The sequence below is a fragment of the Urocampus carinirostris genome, chromosome 6 (genome assembly GCF_059441175.1).
Source record: "Urocampus carinirostris isolate Australia breed hairy pipefish chromosome 6, RoL_Ucar_1.0, whole genome shotgun sequence".
NCBI classification, from domain to species: Eukaryota; Metazoa; Chordata; class Actinopteri; order Syngnathiformes; family Syngnathidae; genus Urocampus; species Urocampus carinirostris.
The window spans coordinates 36,806,945-36,833,875 of record NC_142354.1 but is presented as its reverse complement, the minus strand read 5'-3'; the positions used below and the strand labels follow the sequence as shown (position 1 = coordinate 36,833,875).

The 26,931-nt window shown below is 39.2% G+C and overlaps 1 protein-coding gene across 2 annotated transcripts in view; it reads right to left on the bottom strand.

Annotated features, from left to right (window-relative positions):
• lactbl1b (lactamase, beta-like 1b) overlaps positions 1-21,071 on the bottom strand; it is a 36,688-nt gene extending 15,617 nt beyond the window's left edge. Inside the window, exons 1-3 of one of the 2 annotated variants that reach the window (XM_088338894.1) lie at positions 20,863-21,071; positions 10,753-10,835; positions 5,122-5,317 (exon numbers count right to left, since the gene is read on the bottom strand). In XM_088338894.1, the coding sequence (XP_088195020.1) occupies positions 5,122-5,317; positions 10,753-10,812 (256 nt within the window). In that variant the 5' untranslated portion in view covers positions 10,813-10,835; positions 20,863-21,071. Of the gene's footprint in view, positions 1-5,121; positions 5,318-5,417; positions 5,847-10,752; positions 10,836-20,862 lie in introns of those variants that run through there. The other variant, XM_088338895.1, reaches the window with a different exon arrangement.
• Positions 21,072-26,931: the final 5,860 nt, after the last annotated feature.

The following is a 26,931-nucleotide window of genomic DNA, read 5'->3' as shown; positions in this document are numbered from 1 at the left end:
CTCGACGCCCACAAGCAAGCGTTCGGATGCCAACTTGGAATAGCTTTCTCGAAGACTGATATTATGCCTGAGGAATTGTTTGTGAAGGCCTTCGGGTAGATTTCTTAACCTTGCAACATCTAAAGCACAGGTGTCAAACAGGCGGCCCGCGGGCCACATCAGGCCCGCTGAGGGATTGAATCCGGCCCGTGAGACAACACTCAGAGAAGCGCAAGAGAAAAACAAGCTGCAGGTTGAAATATGTCAACTTGATGTTGCCAAAGCCAGGCGCCTCTCACAAAGACACTGTACTCCTATTTCATTTTCTCTCTCTCTTTTCCACCCCTTTTCTCCCACTTTCTGTCACTGTCTCTTTCACTCTCTGTGTCTCTCTTTTTCTCTTCCTTTGTTGCTCTTTGTCTCTTTCTCTCTCTGTGTGGATATTTAATTTAGTGTCTTTAGTGTGAAAGGAGTCCGATTTGGGGGCCTCAAACCTTTGCAGATCAGGTGGTAGTTAGATTATCTTGGGGTCTTGTTCGAATGTGAAGGTAGGTTGGAGCATTAAATCTGAACTTTATGTGGACCCTGCACCAGTCCGCCATGGTGATGAAAGAGCTAATTTCTCCAGTCAATCTACACTCCTAACCTCACCTATGGTCACCAACCCCAGGCTGTGACAAAAAGAACGAGATCTCCAAAGCAAGTGGTTGAAATGAGTTTGCTCCGCAGGGTGGCTGGGCTCTCGCTTAGAGATAGAGACCTCAGTTTTGTGGGAGGGACTAAAGTCACTGATCCTCTGCATTGACAGGAGCCAGTTGAACTGGTCAAATGGTAAGGGTGCCTCCTAGACACCTCACCCAGCAGGCGTTCCGGGGTACGTCCCACCAGCAGGAGTCCCTGGGGAGACGCGAGGACAATCTGGACAGACTATGTCTCTAGGCTGGACTGGGATTCCATTGAATGAGCAGGACAAATTTGCTGGCAATAGAGAGGTCTGGGCTTCCCTGCTGAGGCTGCCCCCATGACTTAATCCTAGATATATGTGAGATGTTGGATGGATGGATGGATGGATGGCTTGCTACTAAAACTCATTCTGTTAAGATGTATCATCTAGAACATACTGCATAGTTTGTATTGTTGTACTCTTCTCAAATATTTTTTTGCTGGTTTTGTTTTGTTTTTTCTTTAAAAAAATAGTTGATTGTTTTGCAGTGTAGAGTTGCTAAAAATACAGAAATTAAAATACAGAAATTAAAAAAAAAGTAAAATAGGAAAACTGATGCCTAAATTTTGGTTCATTATTTGCCAAAAGAAGACATTATTTTTTACTAGATTGTATCAGATGAGAGAATCCAACATGGCGGCGCATGGATACATGCTTGCGGCTCGTCCAGCTAATCTTCTATTTATTGCCGTTCTCTTGTCTTTTTTGCTTTCACTTTTGGACACATGTGTGGCCAAAAACACTTACAGTAGGGACGAACTTATTCGGTTGGGTGGGCGTCTAAATTTCGACTTTTCGGGCACTTTTTATAACGCCTATGATATACCGAGCGAACTTCAAAGAGACCCGGCATCCTTGTGGACAGCTATTCCTCTTAATAAACGACGGCGGCGGCCCCGTAAAGAAAGGAAACAGAAACGTGGTTGCCGTGCAGGTAGATGTGTGAAGCGTGTGAAGTCCAAGCAGCAAGATGGACGCGAGGATGGACGCGAGGATGTAACTAATTCCACCATTCATTCCTCGCCGGACAACCGACGCTTTAAACTCAGCGCTCACGAACGGCCACAACGCCGGGAGCTTTTGAAGATCTCGACAAAGACTACAAAGAGTTCAGCTAAGTCAAATGATTCAGCAAAACTGAAATTTGGTCTGTTAAATATTAGATCGCTTGCTCCAAAAGCTTTACTTGTTGATAACATTATTCGTGATTATAAACTTAACTGTATGGGTCTTTGTGAAACGTGGTTACGCCCGGATGAGCACTTAGCGCTAAATTATGCCTCTCCCCCAGACTACGAGAGTAGTCATATAGCACGCACGCTGAAAAGAGGTGGTGGTGTTGCGCTAATCTCTGAAAAATCGCTCAAATTTAATACACGTACCTCTAATAATTACAAAACGTTTGAGGCTCTTGTGATGCGGTCCCCTCAATTGTCAATTGATGTAATAACTATCTATCGTGCACCTGAGCCATACACAACTTTCTTAGACGAATTTGCTGAACTTTTGTCTGAACTAGTAACCTATGCAGACAAAATTATAATTATGGGAGACTTTAACATTCATATGAACTCCCCACACAGTTCACTTACTATTGCGTTTAGTTCTCTAATTGATGCATTTGGTTTTACTCAACTGGTTGACTTGCCAACCCATAAAAATGGGAACACGCTAGACTTGATTCTGACTCGAGGAGTTTTAACCTCAAACATTATGGTGCTACCGTGTACTACTGTTATCTCTGATCATTATTTAGTGACATTTGAGGTGCTAACTAAATGTAGAGTTAATAAAGATGAGGGATTTAGCGGACGCAATATAAGCACTGGCACAGTTTCTGAGCTCTTTGAACTCCTTCCTGGAGCAGTTGCGTCCTTTCCTAAATACAATGGCTCGATTGACTCACTCATGAATGAGTTCAATACCACCCTGACTAGTGTGCTGGATTCAATAGCGCCCATAAAACTAAAATCACGTCCTAAAAGACGCACACCTTGGTTTACTGATGAAACTAGAACCCTTAAAAAAGAATGCAGGAAATGGGAGAGAAAATGGCGCGCTACCAAGCTTGAGGTTTTCCATCAAACCTGGTGTGACAGCTTGTTAAAGTATAAAGCGGCCCTTGCCTCTGCAAAATCGGCCTACCTTTCGAAGGTGATTGCGTCTCAAAAGAACAACCCCAAAGCCCTTTTTGACACTGTAGCATCGCTTACAAGGCAACAGCCTATCGCAGACAGTTCGACACACTCTGCTCAGGAGTTAATGGTCTTCTTCACTAAGAAGATTCAATGCATACAGGAAGAAATTGCAAAAGATATTGTTAGTACCACACGTATTAAAGGACTGAAATTTACAGATGCACGACAGGGTGGCTGCCCTGGGAAAATGGCCGGTTTTAGTGAACTGTCACTTGATGATCTCAAACAAGTGGTGAATGCGGCCAAACCGACAACTTGCCAGTTCGACCCGCTCCCAGGTTCACTTATTAAAAGTCTTTTTAGCGTCCTTGGGCCTTCAGTTCTAAATATTATAAATACATCACTCTCCTCAGGTGTAGTTCCAGCAGCTTTTAAGTCCGCCGTTATTAAACCCACACTGAAACGACCCAACCTTGATCCAGAAATATTAAGTAATTACAGACCTGTGTCAAACCTACCTTTCCTCTCTAAAGTACTCGAAAGAGTAGTGGCACAGCAGCTGAATGCTTTCATATCCGAGAATAACCTTTTTGAATCCATGCAATCAGGATTCAGGGCTAACCACTCTACTGAGACAGCTCTGATCAAGGTAACAAATGATCTCCTAATGTCAATGGATTCTGGCGCTTCATCACTTTTGCTGCTGCTGGATCTTAGTGCTGCTTTTGACACAGTGCGCCACAATATCCTACTAGAACGGTTGGAAAAATGGATTGGTCTCTCAGGAGCTGTCCTCTCGTGGTTCAAATCCTACCTCTCAGATAGGACGCACTGTGTTAAATATGGTGAAACGACATCTGAGCCCTTTAATGTTACCTGCGGTGTTCCGCAGGGTTCAGTGCTCGGCCCCCTACTTTTCAACATTTACATGCTTCCATTGGGTGATATTATTCGCAAGTACAATATCAGCTTCCATTGCTATGCAGACGACACTCAACTATATCTTCCGTTGGAGGAATCTTCCACACTAAACTGTGGAAATTTGGAGGCCTGTCTCACTGAGATAAAAGAGTGGATGTCACTCAATTTCTTGCGTCTTAACTCTGGAAAGACTGAAATGTTAGTCATTGGTCCTTCTAAATGCCGGGACTTATTCTCAAAAACTGCTGTGAACATTGACAAATGTCACATCACACAGAGTGACTCAGTTAAAAATTTAGGTGTCATATTTGACCCTGATCTATCCTTTGAGATGCATGTAAAGCAAATTACTAGAACTGCCTTCTTCCATCTTCGCAACATTGCTAAAATCCGTTCAATACTGTCTCAGTCTGATGCGGAAACAATAATTCATGCATTTGTTACCTCCCGTCTCGATTACTGCAATGCACTACTCTCCGGTCTCCCGAAGTCCAGAATCAAGTCTCTTCAGCTAGTACAAAATGCCGCAGCGAGGCTCTTAACCAGGACAAAAAAGTACGATCACATAACACCGATTTTGGCTAACCTGCATTGGCTCCCAGTTAGCCAAAGATGTGACTTCAAAGTTCTCTTAGTATTGTACAAAATCATACATGGACTTGCTCCCTCTTATCTTTCAGATCTGATCTGCCACTATGTCCCGGTCCGAAGCCTACGATCTGAGAGTGCTGGTCTTCTGATGATCCCGAGAGCAAAAAAGTCTTCTGCTGGTTCGAGAGCGTTCTCCATCCGGGCACCGGTGCTGTGGAATGCTCTTCCCCCTGAGATTCGATCTGCAACCTCAGTGGAAATGTTTAAATCTAAACTTAAAACTCACTTCTACTCCATTGCATATGAATAACCTACTCCTCTTGTCGGTTGAAAATAGTTTGTGTAATATAGTGTAACAATCTGTGAAGCCCTTTGAGACTCTTCGTGATTTAGGGCTATACAAATAAAAATGACTTGACTTGACTTGACTATCATACATTGAAAAATAAAAAAAATATATACCTGGACTGAGCAAAATTAACCAGGCAACAAAACAAGAAATTTACTCTCAGGGATGAAGTATATTATTTTATTTTCTTATTACATTTATTATTGCTGTTCTTTACATAGTCTTTAGGGATCTGTGTTTAGTAACCTTGAAGATTTAATAAAAAGAGGGCTCAGGGGAGGGCATCAGGACGGGGAATGGAATGATCTTATCTTAATGCTTCTCTCTGTCTTTGCAAGTTCGAAATCCATGTATTGCTTTTCACCATATATTGAGTGTTTTCCTAAAGTTTTACTCAACAAGAAGAAAAAATTGCTCACCTGGTTGCAGTTTCGGAAGCTGATACTGCCAGAAGAAGCATCCTGTCATCACCATGGACAGCATCAGAAAGAACACCAAACCCACTTGGCTCCATTTCACCTTCATTTTCTTGTTTTTTGTGACTCCCTGGAATTCGACGGCGGCGGGAGGAACAGGAGGCGGAGCCGGCGGGACGGCAGCGGCGGGAGGTGTTGTCTTGAATAGAAGCACAAATCAGTCACTCATTCAAATCGGGCTCAAAATGACTCAAATCCAAAACGGGAGTGATCCACTTGGCATTCCTCCCCGTACTCACCCCTAGAGCAGGATGGATGAGATTAACAGTGACACAGCAATCTTCTTACAACTCAATCAACCACATAAACATCATTCGACTTCAGTGGTGGCACAAAAGCGAAAACGATGTCCCATGTTGACCAAAGGCACAAACACTCACGTCTGAGTTTTGCGGGACTGTGCAGTAAGCTGACGGCCGCCGCCACCCATACACCATCACAATTCAATTTCCTTTCCTGTAGCAGCAGCCTGTTGACATCATAATCCCCAGATTTACTTCACCAAAGCGGGCGGTCAGGGGGGAACTCTTAATCTCTAATCCCTGTGAATCACTTTGCTTCAGACCGGTCTGCGGAGCAAATATCCTGCAAGATGGCCGCCCCCAACCCTAAGCGCTTCTGACGCGACACCACTCGTGGAGAACAAAAGTTCAGGATTATGGAATTTATGTCATTGTGATTTTTTTTTTTTTTTTGGCATGCTTTAGACAAGCACTAGTTTGAAACCAGCCGTATTTTAGTGAGCATGAATATTGGAAGATTAAATCTAAATAAATTAGACGTCAGACTTCATACAAGCCATATTGACTTTCAGACTTTCTTCATTTTGTTTGATTTTCCCAGGGCCTTTTTAGGGTTTCGTTTTCTGTGGACCTGTTTTAAAGATAGCTCACTGCTGCAGGGTCATTGTGATTTTCTAATTAAATATTTTTTTTAGTGGTTGACTGAGTCTTTTTAACCCTACTTACTATTATTAAGATGGTAGGAATTTATTGATAACATAGTAACCACATAATAATAACAAATTGATATTTTAGAAACGGATATCAAACTGGGGGCCCTTTTCGGTAATTAGTGAAAAAAAGTAGCTCTCAGCTTGAAAATGTTGGAGACCCTGGATTTAGCGCCCCCGAATGGTAAAAAAAACTTTCATTAAAAAGAAACCATATTGATTTAAAAAATAAGCTAAAATACATGTACTATCATATAAATATGCCCTTTTAAAATACTGGTAGGTTGAGAGCCTAACCCCAAAAAAGCAGCTGACATAATTGTCTGCCATCTCGCTGCTGCAGTACCCAAAAGCCTAAAAAAAGGCTGTGCAAAAAATAGAGAAGTAAAAGTGTATGTTTTGGTCACTTTGAGTTTCTGTCATTTGTATTCTTTCTTGTAGTTTTTAGCACATATTTCCAGTTGCACTGCACCAGGGTGCTTCAACGCGGTGCCCAGGTGGTCCCATAAGAAGAATGTTATCTATTTCCAGGGATGGATAACTGCACATTTTCTATGTGAGAGATATTCAAGATATCAACTCTCTGTTGGCAGAATTATTCAGATAAAAACACTTATTGAGGTTTGACCTCCCTCGCGAAGGGAGTGAGCACGGCCCAGCCGCCATCTTCCCAGGTTGCCCGGGCCGTATTGACAACATCCGGTCAGTAGGCGTGGTTTATTGATGTCACACATAAACAGGAAATGAAGTCACACATAAGACTTCACATTAAAATGAAATAAAATTGAGAAAAGTATTTACAAATAATGGAATTAGACTGATGTGTGTGTGTGTGATGTTTGTTTTTATATTTAGGAATATAAAAAACAAGTTAATTTCATAGCATGGAAGTCTGAGAAATACACAACCAAAAACAGCCAACTTTACATTCTAGTAAATTGGATTTCTACTTGAAATTATGTTTTAGTGGTTTCTAATATTTTCAACCAAGTAGTAACACAATAGTATTAAAATATGTTGTTATTTTAGAAATGTATATCAAAATGCTAACCATTTGAGCCATCAGTAACAAAAAGTAGCTCACAGCTTCAAAAAGGTTGGTGACCACTGCAGTACATAATACAGGGACAACTATCCATCCGTCTGTTTCCTGCCCCGCTTACACTCACAAGGATCACAGGGCTGTTGGAGCCCACCCCAGCCATCTTCGGGCAGTGGGCAGGGGACACCCTGAACTGGTTGCCAGCCAGGCACAAGGCACACAGTGACAGACAATTGACTTGCTTATCACACCTATGGACAATTTGAAGTCACCAATCAACCTGACATACCTTTTTTTTTGGAATGCGGGAGGAAACTAGAGTGTCCTTAGGAATCCCAAGCCTGCACGGGGAGAACATGCAAACTCCACAGAGGCAGGCCGGTAGCTGAAATTGAACCATGGACCCCTGCTACCTGGGGGTGATATGTTCAACACTTAGGCGCCCTGCCGCCCCAGGGGCATCTACTGGACAAACACTGTCCCTTTTAGGTCCTTTAAAACATAATTTTCATTTTGTTTTTTTCATCCCTCCATCATTCTAGGGTAGAAGTACTTCAGCGCCTAAAGTAGTTTTAAAAGGATTACTATATTGCGAGAATCTTCGTAACCATGACTTGACGCTTCGCCTGCTCTAGAAAATTACCCTTGTGGATTTTAGTTTATATCGCTGGGCTTGGGGAGATTACGGGCCAGTTCTCTGTCGTTCGGTGCTTAAAATCCTTAAAAATACTTGCATTTTAATGTTGTGTTTTCAAGGATTCAAAAGTGCTTGAATTTTGGTTGATGTGCTAATGAATGCTTGACATTTTTTCCATGTTTCTCAACAAGGCTGCTTACAAATGATGGCGACACTGCTCATTGGTGGCCTCACTTTGTCATTTCATTTCTTCTTCGCTTGTGATTAACGGCAGCTTTTATTAGTCTGTATGGCGTTGACCCATGACGCATCATCGCCCCAATGGGTCGCGCCCAAGAAGGTGCGTGCTATACCTAAACGGGGTACATAAAATATCTATTAGTGCAAGGATTAAGCATAAATTCTGGACATTTGTTATGGTTTATGCAAAGAAATAATGGAATTTTTCCCAACTGTAATTTTTTTCCTGAAAAAGTATGTGACATTTTACGCAACACCTATATGGGGAGAGATGTGTCTCAAAAACAATTATTTTTGCAATTTACTTAGGTCTTAAAATGTTATGTCACAGATATAGTTGTGTCTATGGAAAATACATGATTCATATTTAATTTTTTGTTTTTATGGTACTGTAAAAAATGGAAGATTAACTATGAAGGTATTTAAAAAGTACTTGATTTTGTCCATGAAAAAGGTGTTTTAACCCTGGGCGGGTGCTGCTGCCAGGAATTGGAAATGGCATGCCCAGGTGCTACCGGTTCCTCAGAGTGTTGGTTGGTTTGGGGAGTGGATGTCACCCCTTCTTCCTAACCGACCAGTACCTACCATTATTCCAGAAAATAAGCCCCTCCTCTGCTCATCTCAATGTAATATTGCTTTTTGTTCCTGAATATAGGCACTGAACTCGGTAAAATGTTGCCTTTGGTAAAGGATAATGGTCAGGCAAACCAGGGGAAAAGCATAAGCTTGCTTGACGCATGACCTCAATCCCCCCAAAATATTTTGAGATTTTTTTACACAATGCTGAATTGATGAGGATGGAGTCAGATATCACACTTCTACATCTACCTTTCACTTCTGCTGGTTTCCTGACTACCGTAAAATCCGGACTATAAGCCGCTACTTTTTGCCCAAACTGTCAACCCTGCGGCTTATTCAGTGATGCGGCCAATTAGTGTAATTTTTCTAACAGCCGCCAGCGGCGCTCGAGTACAAAAGGTAAGATTTAATCCGGTGGAATATATGCGCCGAGGAAGACTGCAACTTCACTAAAACTGGCCGCATGCAAAAGGAAACGTTTTCGCAAGTCTGCCAGTGGATCCTGAGAGCGTGGACTAGCATAAAAAAATCCACCATAACCAACGGGTTCCGAAAAGCCAGTCTGCTGCGTGACGGAGAGGAGGGCACAGAATCAGGAGTGGGTGAAAGTTCCAGCGACAGTGACCGCGCGAGTCCGGCTGCGGGAGCGTGGGACGACGTCTATATGACATGTTTCTTTCCGACACTGAGGAAGACGACTTTGATGGCTTCAGTTCTAAGGAGGAAGATGAGGACGGTTTACTGTGATTTTTACAAGTACGTTATGTTTTTTTTAATAGAACCGTTTACTGTGTTGCGAGCGTGTTGCTAGCGTGTTGCTACCAGTAATTTCCCTGTAAGGAAACCGTTTTTAGGATGAAAGTTATATTATTATTATTAAAGCTTTGAATACTCTCTCGGTGTATCGTCTTTCTTTGTAAATACGTGTGACCATGTATAATATGTATTTGCAACTGTATATTTTTGTAATGTTTTTTTTTGTATTTATTTGGGACACTTATTCTGATTTGTTTAGCACGGGCGAATTAAAAAGAAGGGGTGTAACAAACGCGGGTTGACGGGAAGTGGGGACCCGTAAAGGTAGGTGTTTGTGGACACGGATGACATTTGTGTATTTTTCCCACCCTTGCCTTTGGAAATATGCACTTTTTTCCTTGGATTACTTTCAACGGGACCCGGACTCTGCAGGTCTGCATCAAACCTCAAGTACCGGTATCATTTTCCGTTCATTTTGCCGGCTGTGATTTTTGGACTATGTTCTTTAATGAAGGACATTCAGTTTCAATCGCGGGACTTGAAGTCGGGCCTGGGGTTAATATTGTGTTTGTGTTACATTCTGTTAATGTGGGCGTATGCGGCTTATATACAGGTGCGGCTTGTGTAAGTACAAAATCGGTTTTCCTCTTAAAATGTGGTGGGTGCGGCTTATAATCAGGTGCGCTCTATAGTCCGGAATTTACGGTATTTGAGTTTTCAAGGATTTGAAAATACTCTGGAATGGATGAAGTTCTATAAATATTCACACAGAAGACCATGAATAAATGTACACACATACTGTACACAGACACACCAAAACAAGGAGAAACGATGCAAGCTTCTAAAAAACAGTTAAAAAAAAAGCAATATTGTAATGGGTGGAAAATGAAGTCCTTAAATGGGTGCTTAAATTGGTAATTAGTGGATCAGGTGAGTTTGGGTACCTATTATTTACATCTCTAAGCGGGACATGCAAAGCAAAGCAATCAAGTTCTTTGCCTTACACTCAGTAACAATCAAACAATGAAATCCAAACCACACAAATAGTGCAGATGGATTTTACTAAGGGATTCCTGTTATTCATGTCTCTAATCCGGATTTAAGTTAGCAGCCTCATCACAAGGCACAATCAACATATCTTTAGTAAAGATGACATTCATGAGCTTTTCCTCGTGGTTTTGATATCAAACTACGTATGACATCCTCATATAACGCATTCAAAAAATGGATGTCAGCATTAAAAATCTTGGTAATGGGGTATTTTCAGTGCCTGTGGTAAAATAGGGCCTAATAACCAGACATTAGGAAAAGTTTTCATACGTAAGGCATTTAATTGGGTTGCATAGCAAAACACACACACTGTTTTACCTGCGCTTGGATGCCGTCCACAGTGGCCTCCCTCAGGACTTTACTTCCCGCCTTCCCCATGTTTTCGATTCACCGGCTGTTACCTAGCACACAAGCACACAGCGGGGTCTCATTTGCATTTGCACTGTATGCAGCATGGCGCTTTTCACAGTATCACGCACATGCCAAGTCACCCACACGTACTCTGACATATTACAAGGTAAAATGAAAAATAAATAAAAAACAGGTCGTGAGGGGTGTGAGTCAGCCACTGTGAGCATGTGAAGCGTTTTGCACATGCAACGACCTATTTTCCAAATAATAAAAGAACTTCTCTGCAGCAATAACAAGTAAATTCAGTTTTGTTGAATTTTAGTTTGAAGTTGACATTTGAGGGTAAAATTTACAAATTGCAAATTATTTCTCCAATTTGACGCTTTATTTTTGGTATTTTACCATAAAAAATGTTTTTAAATTTTTTGGAGATGAAGTGTTTGAGGAGTATGTTACTGGTGACAAGATTGGATAGATTGAGAAATGAAATTGTGAGAGACAGAACTGAAGTAGGAGTGGAATTGAGCAAGAGTGTGGATAAGAGAGTACTCGGTTGGTTTGGAAACATGGAGGATGGATGAGGAGCGAATGTTGAAGAGGATCTACAGAGCAGAAGTAAATGGAAGGAGACCGAGAGGAAGGGGTCTAAAAAGAGGTCTAAATATAGTGAAAGCTAGAGCTCTTGTTGGTGATAAAAAATGAGTGGAGAGGTGTTGTAAAAGGATAGTGGGTTGTTAAGACGTGTTCTAAGGGATGGGCAGGGCACCTGTATGATGCGGCAGGGGTAAACCAGTGAAAGCTGTCGGGCCCTGCTGTTGAACAGAAGAGTGTGTTGTGTCACCCTGACCCGAGTGACATGGCCGCTTTCTTGTGTCCGGTTTCATTCGGAGGGATGAAAGCATGACCAACTTGGGTGCAGAGGTACTCAACTTGTTTGGGTGTTTGGGCATTTTGGGTTGACCATGGCTCAAAATCTTTTGTGTGCGTTGTTTGCTATTTTTTCCCCTTTTTTATTTTCTTTGTTTTTGTATGTGTTTGTCTTGCTGTCGGTCACCCCTCTCGAGGGATATGAACAGGGTAGATAGATAGATAGATACTATAAAAAAGTAAACATACTGTAATTTCCGAACTAGTATGCACAGCCTTTGTCACACAATTTCAACTAACAATTTCAACCAACGATTATTTTAATAATCGAAGAATCGTAAATTATTTTTTAGAAAGATTGATAAGTTGGATTTTTTAATTCCTTTTAATTTCCTCCTCTGTACAAATATTGAAGTTTAGGGAAGATAGAAAAATAACAACAGAATATTCTATAATATAAAACAATAAAAAATCAAATAAATAAAAATATATGCTTTACACCTGCAAAAATGCATGATACTTTTTTTATAAAGTGCAAAAAAAGAGAAGCAACATTGAAGGAGAATACGAGTACAGACGTTTCCCTACTTATGACCATTCAACTTACTAAAAACGGTAGATACGAACATTTTTTGGGGGATATCGAAAAATATCCGGACATTGCTGTAAGTTATATTTTGTATGTGTGCACCTTTTTCTGAGCAGAGGACATTACTGTAGTGCTTCTTTCTGTCGCTACCCGCGTGTGGTGGCGCTGTGAGAGGTCACTCAGCATCCACCCTGAAGAAGAATTCCGGCTTCAACTTCATCATTTGTGTGTAAACATACTACGTGTACTGTATCTCTAGCACGCTAAGAACTTTGACTTTTTTATTGTTTCGTGCATCCATTCAATATGGTTGGTGTAAAGTGTAAAAAAGAGGTGAGCTGTTTCTTTTGAAATTAAAGTGGAATAAGAAAGCTTCATGCGGTTGAGAAAATGGTTGGATCGCTTTTTTTTACAAGCCTCCAAAATACTTATATAAACCTTAAACATTCATTCCTTACAAAATATAACACTGAAGCAACTTAGGATCGAATTCAACTTACGATCGTCCGGAACGTTGTTTGTAAGTAGGGCAGCGTCTGTACTACACCTCACGCTGCCGCTATTGGGAAATGTGAAGCACACTGTAAAGCACTTTGGGAAGTCTTGACTTGAAAAGCGCTATATATAAATGCAGATCATTTACATCACCCAACCTGACAATTCGATGATGAAATTCATCGCCACCCTTTTTAATAATCAATTTGAATCGATTTTTTTCGATTCAATGTTGCAGCCCTAATTTTATAGAGAGTTGTGACTAATGTATATATATTTTTTTAATGGCCGCTAGGGGCGTTCGAACAGAAAAGGTATAAGTGAGACAGTCAGTGTCGAAAAAGACACAAGGCACAACCACCAATAAACAACAAAGGAGAAGAAGTAGGTGCCAACCTTTTGGTCCTGTTTTACTTGAGTTGGTGTGTCTCAGTGCCTTTTCCCCGTGAGTGTTTTTAAAACGTTTAAAACTCTTTCCGTGTACCTTTGTAAATACCCCATGTTTCAACTTGGGCCCGTGAGGCAGGTGCAAAAGTCAGGTGTGGTCGCTTCTCAAGGTTTCTTCATTTTCCTCATCCTGAGGTTTTGAGTTTTTCCTTCCCCTCATGTAGGTTTTAAATCAGGGGATTCGGTAATAATAGCCTGTAGTCTATAATAGTCTGTAGTCTGTGCAGCCGTTTGAGACTTCACATTACCCTGATTTTAGCTAACCTGCATTGGCTCCCTGTAAGCTTAAGATGTGATTTTAAGGTTCTGTTGGTATTATACAAAATCATGCATAGACTTGCTCCCTCATAGCTTACAGATTTTATGTTCCTGTCCAGAGCCTACACAATGATAATGCTGGTCTACAAGTGATCCCAAGAGCCATGAATAGAACCACAGGTTCGAGAGCATTCTCCATTCGGCCCTGGTGCTGTGGAATGCTCTTCCCCATGAGATTTGATCTGCAACCTCAGTAGAACTGTTTAAATCTTGGCTTAAAACAGACTTCTATTCTATAGCTTATAAATGACCTATATTTCACGTTGACAACGTCTGTGTATTGTTTGTTAATGCTACATCCATTGCATACTTGGTCAAACTTTTTATTTTATTTTTTATTTTTTAATTTAAATTATACTTTAATTATATTATATCTTATTTTTATTTTTATTGTTTATTAATGCAGCGTCCTTTGCAGCCTGGTCTTCTTGGTCGTCTTGTTACCTCGTGTGTGGCCCCTTTTCAAGGTTTCTTTATTTTCCTCATGCTGTGGTTTTTGAGTTTCACTTTGCCCTCATGTAGGTTTTAGATAAGGGGATGGTGTAATAGTAGTAGGGAGTTTGCAATAGTCTATGGTCTGTGCAGCCCTTTGAGACTCATTGTGATTAAGGGCTATTCAAATAAAACTGACTTAATTGTATATCACCTAAATTATATCTATACGTTTTTTAAAAAAAGACTACTCCAAATGACACTGGCTGATACTTTCAATGAAGATATCACACAAGCCAAATTTAGACCACATTCCTTGAAGAATGACATAATAATGTCCACTAATCAAAATAGAACTACTGTATTTTCTGCACTATAAGGCGCACCGGGTTATAAGGCGTACCCCCAAAAAATATTTTTTTTTGTCATATATTTTCTATACATAAGGCGCACCAGACTATAAGGTGCTGCAGTGGGAACGTCAACAATACACTCAGATTGTTCAGTCAAACTTATCGACCTCTAAACATTCCAATGGCTCGCAAAGAAGCAAATACGTGTCACCACTCAAATGCGTCATTCCACATATCATTAGGAAGGTTAAACTCTTAAGATTCAAAAAATGCCAACCAATTCTTAGTTTCTATCTTCTTTTTTGCTGGCAACTGTGTGGCCACTAATGTAAGAATTTCAATGTGCAGGGAAACACGTTTTTTTACTGTGCATATGACAATAAACACTAAAAATTGAATTGAAATTAAATTAAAAATAGACTCATCACAGAAAGATCAAGGCGAGTCTGAAACAAGCTACTGGGAAAATATAAATAAGGGGTAGCTCACCAAAGTCGTCTTGCAGCCATCACATTCAATAATAATATGCAACCATGGTCCTCTTGCATCCGTGAGTGTAGTAAATCCAACAGTGTTAAATATTGACATACTCCAAAACACGCAATAATGCCGACAAATAAACTAAAAAATCCGCCGAGAAGCATCCCTACATCGATGGACGTTGCTTATTTAGCCCCATAATTCCATAATTCCTGCTTATAAGTACAGACTAGTAAAACATGTTTTCTCCAGGCCATAGAGCAACCTAACTTGTGATTCACATCTTTTTCGACCAATTGCAGGCTTTGTTTTACGCCACTTTAGCAAGACCCTGTAATTGCTAAAAGGGACCCGCCTACTTTACCTCCGAATAACTTTAGCCAATGGTGACACCGATTCAAATGATGATTGACACTTTGGTTCGGAAATGAAACGCCGGTATATATATATCATATATATATATATATATATATATATATATATATATATATATATATATATATATATATATATATATATATATATATATATATATATATATATATATATATATATATATATATATATATATATATATATATATATATATATATATATCCCAGCATACACTGCAGACTACATCTCCTACGGGGGAAAATCTAGTCGGCAGCTGCTTTTCTTAGTTGCGAAACCTTGCGACTGAACATTGATTCATATATATGGTGCACTGTATTATAAGGTGCTTGGTCAGCTTTTGAAAAAAATAAAGACTTTTAGGTGTGCCTTATAGTGCGGGAAATACAGTAATTAAAAACCCTCATAGAAGAAAACACAATAAACCACAACATTCAAAATACAAAAACAAAAACAAATAAACACACTTGAAATGCACGTATACATCTAGATGAGAAGAAAGATATCCCAACAACCCAATCTTAGATTAAATGCCATTACCTTCCTTTTCCCCGCAAACTCCTTATTCTTGCAAAGTACGTTCACGATGAGGGTGAGGTAAAGTGGAAGAATGAGGGACACAAGACCTGTTGCACCAAGTAAGCTTGAGAGCACCCAACATTGTCCTTAGCTCCACTCCCTCGGCATTGATAACCATCAAAAATGAGGGAATTTATCGATTATATGTCAACATGTTGTGTTGTATTTGGGAAATAATGGAATATAAATTCCTACTGAGGGTGCTTTGGAACAAAGAAAATTACAGAAGCACAGGAGAGGTGGTTGCACCAGAGATGAGAGGGAAGAAGAGGGACAAAGTGGGAAGGGCTTCACATTCTGTTTTAGTATTGTACACCTGCAAAGGAGATGTCTTAGGATGCCAGAGTTGTTTGGTATTTTGATGATTATTATTGGGCACAGTTGTTTGTTGTTTCAACTGTTATTTCTGCAAAAGGAGGATCTACTAAATGTTTATCATTTTTCTGTTAAGGTGCCTAAATATACTGTATGTACCCGTTTACTTTTTAAAGTAATTATTACACACTTTCTGTAACTATCATAAACTACATTTTACTTCTCAAATATTACTGTGTTTGGCTGCTATATGATATATTCAACGTTAATTGCTATCTATCTATCTACCTTGGTCATATCCCTCAAGAGGGTTGACCGACAGCAAGACAAACACATACAATAAGAAAGAAAAGAAAAGAAAAATTAAATAAAAAGGGAAAAAACAGCAAAAAAAAACAAAACAAACACAAACATTTTTGGACCATGGCCAACCCAATTGCCCAAACACCCAAGCAATTTAAGCACCTCGGGACCTAAGTTGGTCATGCTTTCGTCCCTCCAGATGAAATGGGACACCAGAAAGCGGCCATGTCACTCGGGTCAGGGTGACACAACACACTCTTCTGATCAACAGCAGGGCCTGACAGTTTTCGCTGGTTTACCCCTGCCGTATCAATCCCTCGGCATTGTTTACCAGCAAGAATGAGGGAATTTGTCGATTACATGCCAATATGTTGTGTTGTATTATGCAAATAATGGAATGTAAATTCCTACTGAAGGTGCTGTGGAACAAAGAAAATTACAAATTACAGAAGCACAGGAGAGGTGGTTGCACCAGAGATGAGAGGGAAGAAGAGTGACAAAGATGGAATGGCTTCAGATTCTCAGGAGTCCATTTGAAACCAATTTGATGTGCAATATCTGGTTGGCAGTCATTATGTGACCAAACCCCCCAATTCCAACCCCTAATGCCACACACCAAGCGAGGAGGCAATGGGTACCAATGTTTTTAGGGCTCGAACCAGCAGTCTGCCAGTCTCGGGGCGGGCGCCCTACTCTCAAGCCCACCGAGCTTGCTCTTCTCATTTAGGAGTACTTTATACTTACTGTATTTCTACAGTACAGTTTATTGTTGTAAACAATTTACAGTTTTAATGAGAGTGAAAATAAATGAAAAAAATAAAATCAATTCCTGGAAGAATGCATCCTTTAGCTCACCGAAGAGGGGGAAAAGGGAGCAGAAAGAAAAACAAGACAAGGTGGGTAGGTGAAGGAAAAAGTAATTTGATTTCCCTGCCAGTCGATACTACTTCAACATGCCCTTACTATTTTTGCTATTTTCTATCCCCCCTTATTTTTACTTGAAAAAAAAAACAAGTTTAAAACACGAATAAGGCAGCAGATGATAATAATTCTTTGTATCATGTATTATGTTTTGTAAAATAATAAATATGATCGTAGGATTTATTTTAAGAATTATTATATCAGAATGTAAGGCAACAATGTATTTAAAAAAATAAGGCCTGGCATTTGCTATACAGTGGGACCCCGCTACTTCGCGGTTCCACGTTCGCGGGTTCAGAGCTTCGCGGGTCTAAAAAAAAAATAAAATAAAATAAAATAATAATAATAAAAAATAATTTTGAAGGGGCGTCGCTACCCCGCAGATTTTCACTTTACGCGGGTGGTTTTGGTCCCCATTAACCGGGTCTGAAAAATAATAATAGTAAAATTAAAAAAAAATTAAATTAAAAAAAAAAATGAATATATATATATATATATATATATATATATATATATATATATATATATATATATATATATATATATATATATATATATATATATATATATATATATATATATATATATATATATATATATATATACTGGACTGTCTCAGAAAATTAGAATATTGTGATAAAGTTCTTTATTTTCTGTAATGCAATTAAAAAAACAAAAATGTCATACATTCTGGATTCATTACACATCAACTGAACTATTTCAAGCCTTTTATTATTTTAATATTGCTGAATTTGGCCTACAGCTTAAGAAAACTCAAAAATCCTATCTCAAAATATTAGAATATCATGAAAAAGTATACAAGTAGGCTATTCAACTAATCACCTGAATCATCTAATTAACTCGAAACACCTTGCGAGGTTTCCTGAGCCTTAAAAACACTCAGCTTGGTTCAGTAAACTAAATCACAAGTATGGGGAACACTGCTGATCTGACTGCTGTCCAGAGGACCATCATTAAGACACAAAAAGAAATTTCTCAAAGAGCAGGCTGTTCACAGAGTGCAGTTTCAAGGCATATCCACAAAAAGTCTGTTGGAAGGGAAAAATGTGGCCGGAAACGCTGCACAACCAAGAGAGATGACCGCAGCCTTAACAAAATTGTGAAGAAGAGCCGCTTCCAGAATTTGGGGGAGCTTCAAAGACAGTGGGCTGAAGCTGGAGTCCAGGTATCAAAAGCCACAGTTCACAGACGTGTCCGGGAAATGGGCTACAATAGCCGTATTCCCATGGTCAAGCCACTTCTGAACTCAAGACAACGGAAGAAGCGTCTGACTTGGGCTATGGAGAAGAAGCACTGGACAGTTGCAGAGTGGTCCAAAGTCCTCTTTTCAGACGAAAGCAAGTTTTGCATTTCATTTGGAAGTCAAGGCGCCAGAGTCTGGAGAAAGGTTGGAGAGGAGCAAAATCCAAGTTGCTTGAAATCCAGTGTGAAGTTCCCACTGTCAGCAATGGTTTGGGGAGCCATGTCAGCTGCTGGTGTTGGTCCACTGTGTTTTATCAAGTCCAGAGTAAATGCAACTGTGTACCAAGAGATTTTAGAGCACTACATGCTTCCATCTGCTGAAAAGCTCTATGGAGATGAGTATTTCATTTTCCAGCATGATCTGGCACCTGCCCACAGTGCCAAAACCACCAGTAACTGGTGCACTGACCATGGCATCACTGTCCTTGATTGGCCTGCTAATTCCCCTGACCTGAACCCCATTGAGAATTTGTGGGGTATAGTTACGAAGAAGATGAAAGACACCAGACCTACAAATGCAAATGAGCTGAAGGCCTCTATCGAAGCATCCTGGGCATCAATAACACCTCAGCAATGCCACAGGCTGATTGCCTCCATGCCACGCCGGATTGATGCAGTAATCCGTGCAAAAGGATTCCCAACCAAGTACTGAGTGCATCGATGAACATTTTCAAATGTTTGATTTAGTTTTGCTGTTATAAAATTATTTTTTTACTTGGTCTGAGGAAGTATTCTAATATTTTGAGATAGGATTTTTGAGTTTTCTTAAGCTGTAAGCCAAATTCAGCAATATTAAAATAATAAAAGGCTTGAAATAGTTCAGTTGATGTGTAATGAATCCAGAATGTATGACATTTTTGTTTTTTTAATTGCATTACAGAAAATAAAGAACTTTATCACAATATTGTAATTTTCTGAGACAGTCCAGTATATATATATATATATATATATATATATATATATATATATATATATATATATATATATATAATTTTTAAGCATTTTTGAAGGGGCGTCGCTACTTTGCGGATTTTCACTTTTTGCGGGTGGTTTTGGTCCCCATTAACCGCGATAACCGAGGGATTACTGTATTATTAATTTTTGCTCTTTTATAGTTTTTTTTTAGTTGATATGAAAACAAGTTCAAATATGTTTAAGACATCTGATTTTTTGTCATTTTAGGTAATGTTTTTTTCAATTTACCATATATTGATGTAGTAAAATAAAAAAATATCATTGTCTGATCTGTTTTTTTTTTGAGACTGTAAAACATATTTCTGGCATTTACTATATATTTGCTTCGTCTCTTTGTACCTTTGCTCTTGTATGTTTTTTTTTACACTGTTCTTACTTGGAAAAAAAGAGTTATAAATACGATACAAATATGATTTTTTGGGAAACAAATGCTGGAATTTTACAATTTGTTTTAGGGAATTACTTATTGTAAAATAGGTACAATAATATTGTAAATAACCCAAATTCAGCAGAACAATATACTTTCAAAAAATATTGATTTTACAAGATCTTTCCTACTGTTTAATGAGAATTAGATTTGTCTTTGTTGTCATTAAAGGCAATGGAGTGATCATTATTTACAACCAGATTAGACATGGCTCTCTAGGGTAAAGACGTTATAAAGACTTAAAACAGAAAAATAAGACTAAAAGAAAGGCAGGATAAATAGGTAAACACTTTGACATAGTAGTCCTTGGTGACTGGCCTAAAAAATAAGTACATCTAAAAAAGTTGTGCAATGACATTTAGCAGCAACATTGTTCCAAAATGTCTTATTTGATCTTCGCTAGGCTTTTTTAGAAGATAACACTATGAGAATAAAAGCAAATTGCATTGCACCGACTATGTTGAAATGGCATGTACATAAGACCAAAACAGAAAAGGAGCCCCCCTTAGGACTATGAATAACAACAGTTTCATCAGGCTGACGTGTTATGTTCATCTTAAGCAGTTCAATGATTAAGAGCAAACCCAGAGACCTTGTCAACGCACAAGTAGCACTAAAATTTAATGTACCAATAAATATTAAAACGACGTGTGGGTAACTTATCTCCGTGAGACTATTAGGTACCATCAGTCAATGGATTTTATATGTATGTAAATGCTTAGCTTGGTATCATCACATACCTAGTTTGTTTGCGCATCGGAATCTAAATTCAGAAAAATCTATCATACTTCTGTCTAAGCCAGCCAGTCACGCAAAGCGAAAACAGAACTGCGCAGAGGAAGGATATATAAGCCCCGTAATGAATCAGCTTTTTTAAGGCCACAGAATACCCCGAGCTCATTCGCTCTTTGACCACTTACCTCAGGGTCTATCCGTCACGCTCCTTTTGGTGTCTTGATTGACACAGAGATGATGGCGGGGAAAAAAACAGATATTCCGCTTTTCTTGTGTTCCGACTTTGGTAACGCGGGCTGCCCTCCTGACAGATGTTGGTATCATAGTTATGACTAAATCCCACTTGTATCAAACCCAGCATTCTGGATTAAGCAGCACAGCCAATGACCACATCTGCCATTGCACTCAAATAGGTGCCCTTTTACTGTGCGCGCCACTGCCTGTGTTTTCATTTGAGATTTTTGGGATGACATGCCGCCTGAATAAAACACACAAAAACAACTGCACGCATACAAAAACGCACACAGTTTAGCAGCCAGGCAGAGATTATGTTGCATTAAATGATGTGATTTCGGTTGATGGGGCACAGCAGAACATACGCCAGGAAATCTTGGTTTCACATTTTTTCTTGTTTCTCACACTTATAATTTACCGGTATATGATAACATATTTTATAATTGTATACAGGGCCTAGCGAAAGTAAGAACTTTTTTTCATATTGGCAAATTTCAGGCTTCAAAACTTAAAACTAAAAAAGTATTTTCTAAGAATCAACCACCCGCAAAAAGTGAAAATCTATGAAGTAACATCACAGTTTCATAAAAGACCACAATGGTCAAACTGCGAGAGCTGATTTACACTGGTGAATGCAAAAACCTCAAAGGCCAGACTGGGAAAACATGACAAAACATGCACCAAAATCTTTATGAACCCATTTTTAAATCAAAACAATGTTGGCGAAAACAATACAATATATTTTCTCTTCATAAGACAACATACCTGCCCACTTCAGGTAATTTCTTCCTTTATTAATGATTGGAATTCCCCTTATTAAGCAATAATAAAGCTTGCAAACACAACACTGTACCTATTTACTCACAGTAAGACAGACTACGTAGAATGAAAACAAAGATAATTTGAAAAAATACAGACCATACTGTTAAAATGATATTAATAAGTTTAACCACATCATAAATACTGGCATAGTCATTTATCATTCTATCTTGCTGTTAAAAAGACTGCAATGTCCAGGACTTGAAATCCAAAACATTTGTATTCATTACTGGGAGTGAATATTTACATTAAACTAAAAAAAAAATAAAAAAATACGATAATATACAAAATGGAATTGAATCATTTTTAATATAATAAATCCAATGATTTTATGGCAATGGTAATCAGTATATATATATATATATATATATATATATATATATATATATATATATATATATATATATATATATATATATATATATGTATATATATGTGTGTTTGTGTGTGTGTGTGTGTGTTTGTGTGTGTGTGTCTATTTATGTGTGTGTGTACAAAATTTTCACTTAAGCAAACTGTGAATCCGGCAACAGCTTTCAATAAGTCGAGGCCATTGCTTAAATAAACAGCAGTCAAAAGCAAAAAAGTCTGCTTAATCAAGACGTTGTTCGCTAGCTTTCTAGTTTGGCCAAATCGGTGAAACTTGGGAGCGAGGGCAGCATAATTACAATAAAGACAATTCAATTTAAAATAGGCAAGGCAGTGAACCAGCACTAAAAGAATAGGGAGGAGCAATGATCCCTGAAATTTTCCACGGGTCTGAGCGTTCACACAAAGTCGGTGAGCAACGCTTGAAACATCAGTGAGCAACAGCAATCCCAAGTGTGGTAACTAAGTCATTATCAAACATGTCCAAAACTTGACATCACGTTACATTTTGCTGAGTTTCCGGCAATGCAAAATTATTTTTCTCTTTTGAATGAATTGACTCATGTACTATTGCAACGGTTGTACGGCCTACATACGTCGTTTGTTTATACAATTCTTTCACAAGATATCCATTTCTTTTTATTTCCTGATATATTTTGACGCATAATATTAACATTTTTGGGGGCTTATTTAGTCGGTTGCAAGATACAGAACTGTACTTAATCACATTTTTTAGTGGAAGTACCATATTGGCAACAAGATTCACTTGATATAATTGGAAATTATTTGAATGCAACACAAACTTTTTATTATTTTTTTCTGTGTTTTTTTTCTACTTTTTTATTCCTTTAAAAAAATCTCATTGTGTTTATTTTTTCCGAGCTGTCACTTTTTTTTCTTTTTGTTCTCTATTTACTTTTTTCCTACCTTTCTTTTCTTTTTTTCTGGCTTTTTTCTAAATTTTTCCTTCTTTTTTCTCTTCCTTTTTTCTGTTTTTCACTACTTTTTATTTTGGTATTTTTTTCTTTTTTGTTCTATTCCCCCCTTCCTTTAAGTCATTTTGTGCCTAATGTTACATAATATTTGGTCATGTTGGTATCAAAGAAGCAAAAACAACCTGAAAAGACCGCTGGCTAGATTTTCTTGTGCGCTGAGAATGATCGAGTCGTGCGCAATTGCGCACCCACGCAGCTTAGAGGGAACTCTGGCGAGGAGTCTCTGTACTTTATGGTGAGCCAGATTTAACCATCCAAAAGGACAGATCCGGGCCGTGGCCGTATGTTTGACAGGGCTATTTTGAGCCAAGGTTGCAGTTCAGTAACAAGAAGTCTGAGTAGATTAATTTACAATATCGCTGATAACCATCAGGTCAGAGTGATGCACGCAGGGGTTGGCCCCGGCCGGTTGCCCACGGCAACGGGCCCTATTCATGACCGACACGCCATGAAGCCTCATGAGGAGTGTGACGCTGTGGATTTAATCTACAAAAACAATAATTGACTTTGCTTCTGCGCTTTCATCGGATAATTAATATGCAGGCTACACACTTAAATGCAGCGGACGGCTTATGTGCAGAAGCTCGTGCTTAACGCAAGCTGTCGCGCTGGGTGGCTCTCGTGTGCACGTCCACTTCGACATGCGTGCCTTAGCTTTTGTGCAAGTGATGCCTTCCAGACTCAGCTAGTTCTTACTGAGGCATTATTTCCATAGATCATGAGGAATGGGCAAAGAGCAATACATCTATTTCTCATTTTATCTTCAACATTGTATGCTCACTGACAGGGTTGGGTAGGGTTTCTTTAACTTGATTACTTTCAATTGCTTTTGGATTACTCCAATACCAAATATGCTAATAAAAGACAAAATAAACTAAAAATTAATAAAATTGTTACTCACAACACGTGGTAAGCTTTCCCTCCTGGCTTTGATCTCCGGCAAAACTAACATAAAATGCGATAGAAACAAAATGAAAATAAATCCAGCTTGCCAACATCATTTTTGCCATTCCATGTATTCCGTTACTCCCCAAGCCTGCACAAAATTGAGTAATTTTATTCATATTTAGTTTCTTTTGTCTTTAATTAGCATATTTGGTAGTGGAGTAATCCAAAAGTAATTGAAAGTAATCAAGTTAAAGTAACCCTACCCAACACTGCTCACTGATGCCGTCTCCATTTGAGTAATGCTGCATAATGTGTCCTTTAATACCGTCAATTGTTTTTTAATCCTAGCTTGAAAAAAAGAAGCAGATTGATGCATTAAACTAGTGGTGGTCATTATGTCGATGGCGGTTGACTAGTTAATCGTAAAGGTAGTACTGGTTGATCACTTAAAAGTATAGTCAGTGATTTGTATTTGCTGTCATCTAGCGGTCTGATGCTGCATATCAGCATATACATCCATCCATCCATCTATCCATCCATTATCTGCACCGTTTATCCTCAGTAGGGTCGCGGGCAGTGGGCAGGGGACACCCTGAACTGGTTGCCGGGCAGTGGGCAGGGGACACCCTGAACTGGTTGCCAGGCAGTCGCAGGGCACACAGAGACAGACAACTCACTCGCTCATTCACATGTAGGGACAATTCGAACCGGCCAATTAATCTGGCGTGCATGTTTTTGGAATGTGGGAAGAAACCGGAGTGCCCGGAGGAAACCCACATAAGCACGAGGAAAACATGCAAACTCCACACAGGAGGTTCGATTCCATGACCTCGGAACTGTGCCGCACATGCCTAACCACCGCACCGCCGTGCCGCCCAGCATATATATTTCACAATGCTCATAAAATGTGCAGTAACATTTTGAAAACAACCAAACATTGAAAATGAAAGGGTAAAACTTATTTTAATTGCGTAAATATTTTTTAAATGATAGTTTATTTTTCTTTTTATGTTGAATTTGATAATTATGAGTTCATATGACATATGATATATACCTTTACATTTATATGTATGTATTGTAAAATGTGTAACATGAGGTTGTATCTGTATGCCTCACAAATCCAAACATTTAAAACATTTGTTAATTAAATTACTTTAGTAAAGTTTATGTTTAAGTTACTTCGCTCAAAGTAGGCATTTGCATAATTTTATCAGTGGTTGGTGGTAAGGGGCCGCACGGCCTCCTCTGCTGGTCTAAAAAAGATCTGAATCATGTGATATTCATTATATTTTGTCCATCAACACGTAAATGAATCCAAATTGCCTGCCAGATTCCTTAAATGCTTCTCCCTAGATGTGCTGCTTCCAGATGTGTGCTTTCATTATCAAGAATTTAACCAATCACAGTTCAGCCATTAGCTGTTGCTAGGCTCAGAAATCTACCCGGAGGCCTTTAAAAAAATCCGAAGGCCACGGCCCATACAAATCTGAATTTGAGAAAGCTGTTGGTTCAGCCAATCAGATTACGATTTCCCGAGTTTGAACGCGTGCTAGATAGCTTTCTAGGAAATTCACCGGGTTTTACAAACTATGGTGGTAATCCACCAAAGCAATCGCACCTGCAGCCATTAAACTTAAAAAGAAAAGCTGTAAAAGGAAATACGTTACAAAATGTGGATTTAATAGCAAAAGGTTGGACAATTTCAAAGGAGGCAAGCCTGAAAAAGTGTGTCAACACCTCCTTCAAACATTGCGATGTACAAAAGAACGCTGATGTTGTTTTCTGAAAATATCATAGGAAAAGCAATCTACCTACCTACAGTGAAGAAAATAAGTATTTGAACACCCTGCTATTTTGCTATATCTCCCATACAGAAATCATAGAGGGGTATGAAATTTTCATCGTAGGCGCATGTCCACTGTGAGAGAGATGAACTAAATAGAAAAATCCAGAAATCACAATGCATGATTTTTTAACGATTTTTGTGTGATATACCTGCAAATAAGTATTTGAACACCTGTGTATCATCTAGAATTCTGACTTTGAAATACCTGTTAGTCCGCCCATTAGAAGTCCACCTGCACTCCATGTATCATCCTGAATCCGATGCATCGTTATAAGGTCGCTAGCTGCATAACGACACCTATCTACCTCGTACAATCAGTAAGACATGGCGAAGACCAAAGAGCTGTCCAAAGACGCCAGAGACAAGATTGTACACCCCCACAAGGCTGGAAAGGGCTACGGGGCAATTGCCGAGCAGCTTGGTGAAAAAAGGTGCACTGTTGGAGCAGTCATTAGAAAATGGAAGAAGCTAAACATGACGGTCAGTCTCAATCAGAGTGGAGCACAGTGCAAGATATGACCTTGTGGGGCCTCAATGATTCTAAGAAAGGTGAGGAATCATCCCGGAACTACACAACAGGAGTTGGTCAATGACCTGAAAAGAGCTGGGACCACCGTTTCCAAGGTTAATGTAGGTAATACACTAAGACTTCATGATTTGAATTCTGCATGGCACGAAAGGTTCCCCTGCTTAAACCAGCACATGTCAAGGCCTGTCTTAAGTTTGCATATGACCATTTGGATGATACAAAGGAGTCATGGGAGAAAATAGAGCTTTTCGGTCATAATTCCACTAAGTGTGTTTGGAGGAAGAAGAATGAAGAGTACAATCCGAAGAACACCATCCGCTACTCTGAAGCATGGTGGTGCTAGCATCATGCTTTGGGGATGTTTTCCTGCACATGGGATAGGACAAGTGAACTGCATTGAAGAAAGGATTACTGGGGCTGTGTATTGTAAGATTTTGGGAAACAACCTCCTTTTCTTCAGTCAGAGCAATGAAGATGGGCCGTGGCTGGGTCTTCCAACACGACAACGATCCAAAGCACACAGCTAGGAAAACCAAGAAGCCAATCAAGGTTCTAGCTTGGCCCAGCCAGTCTC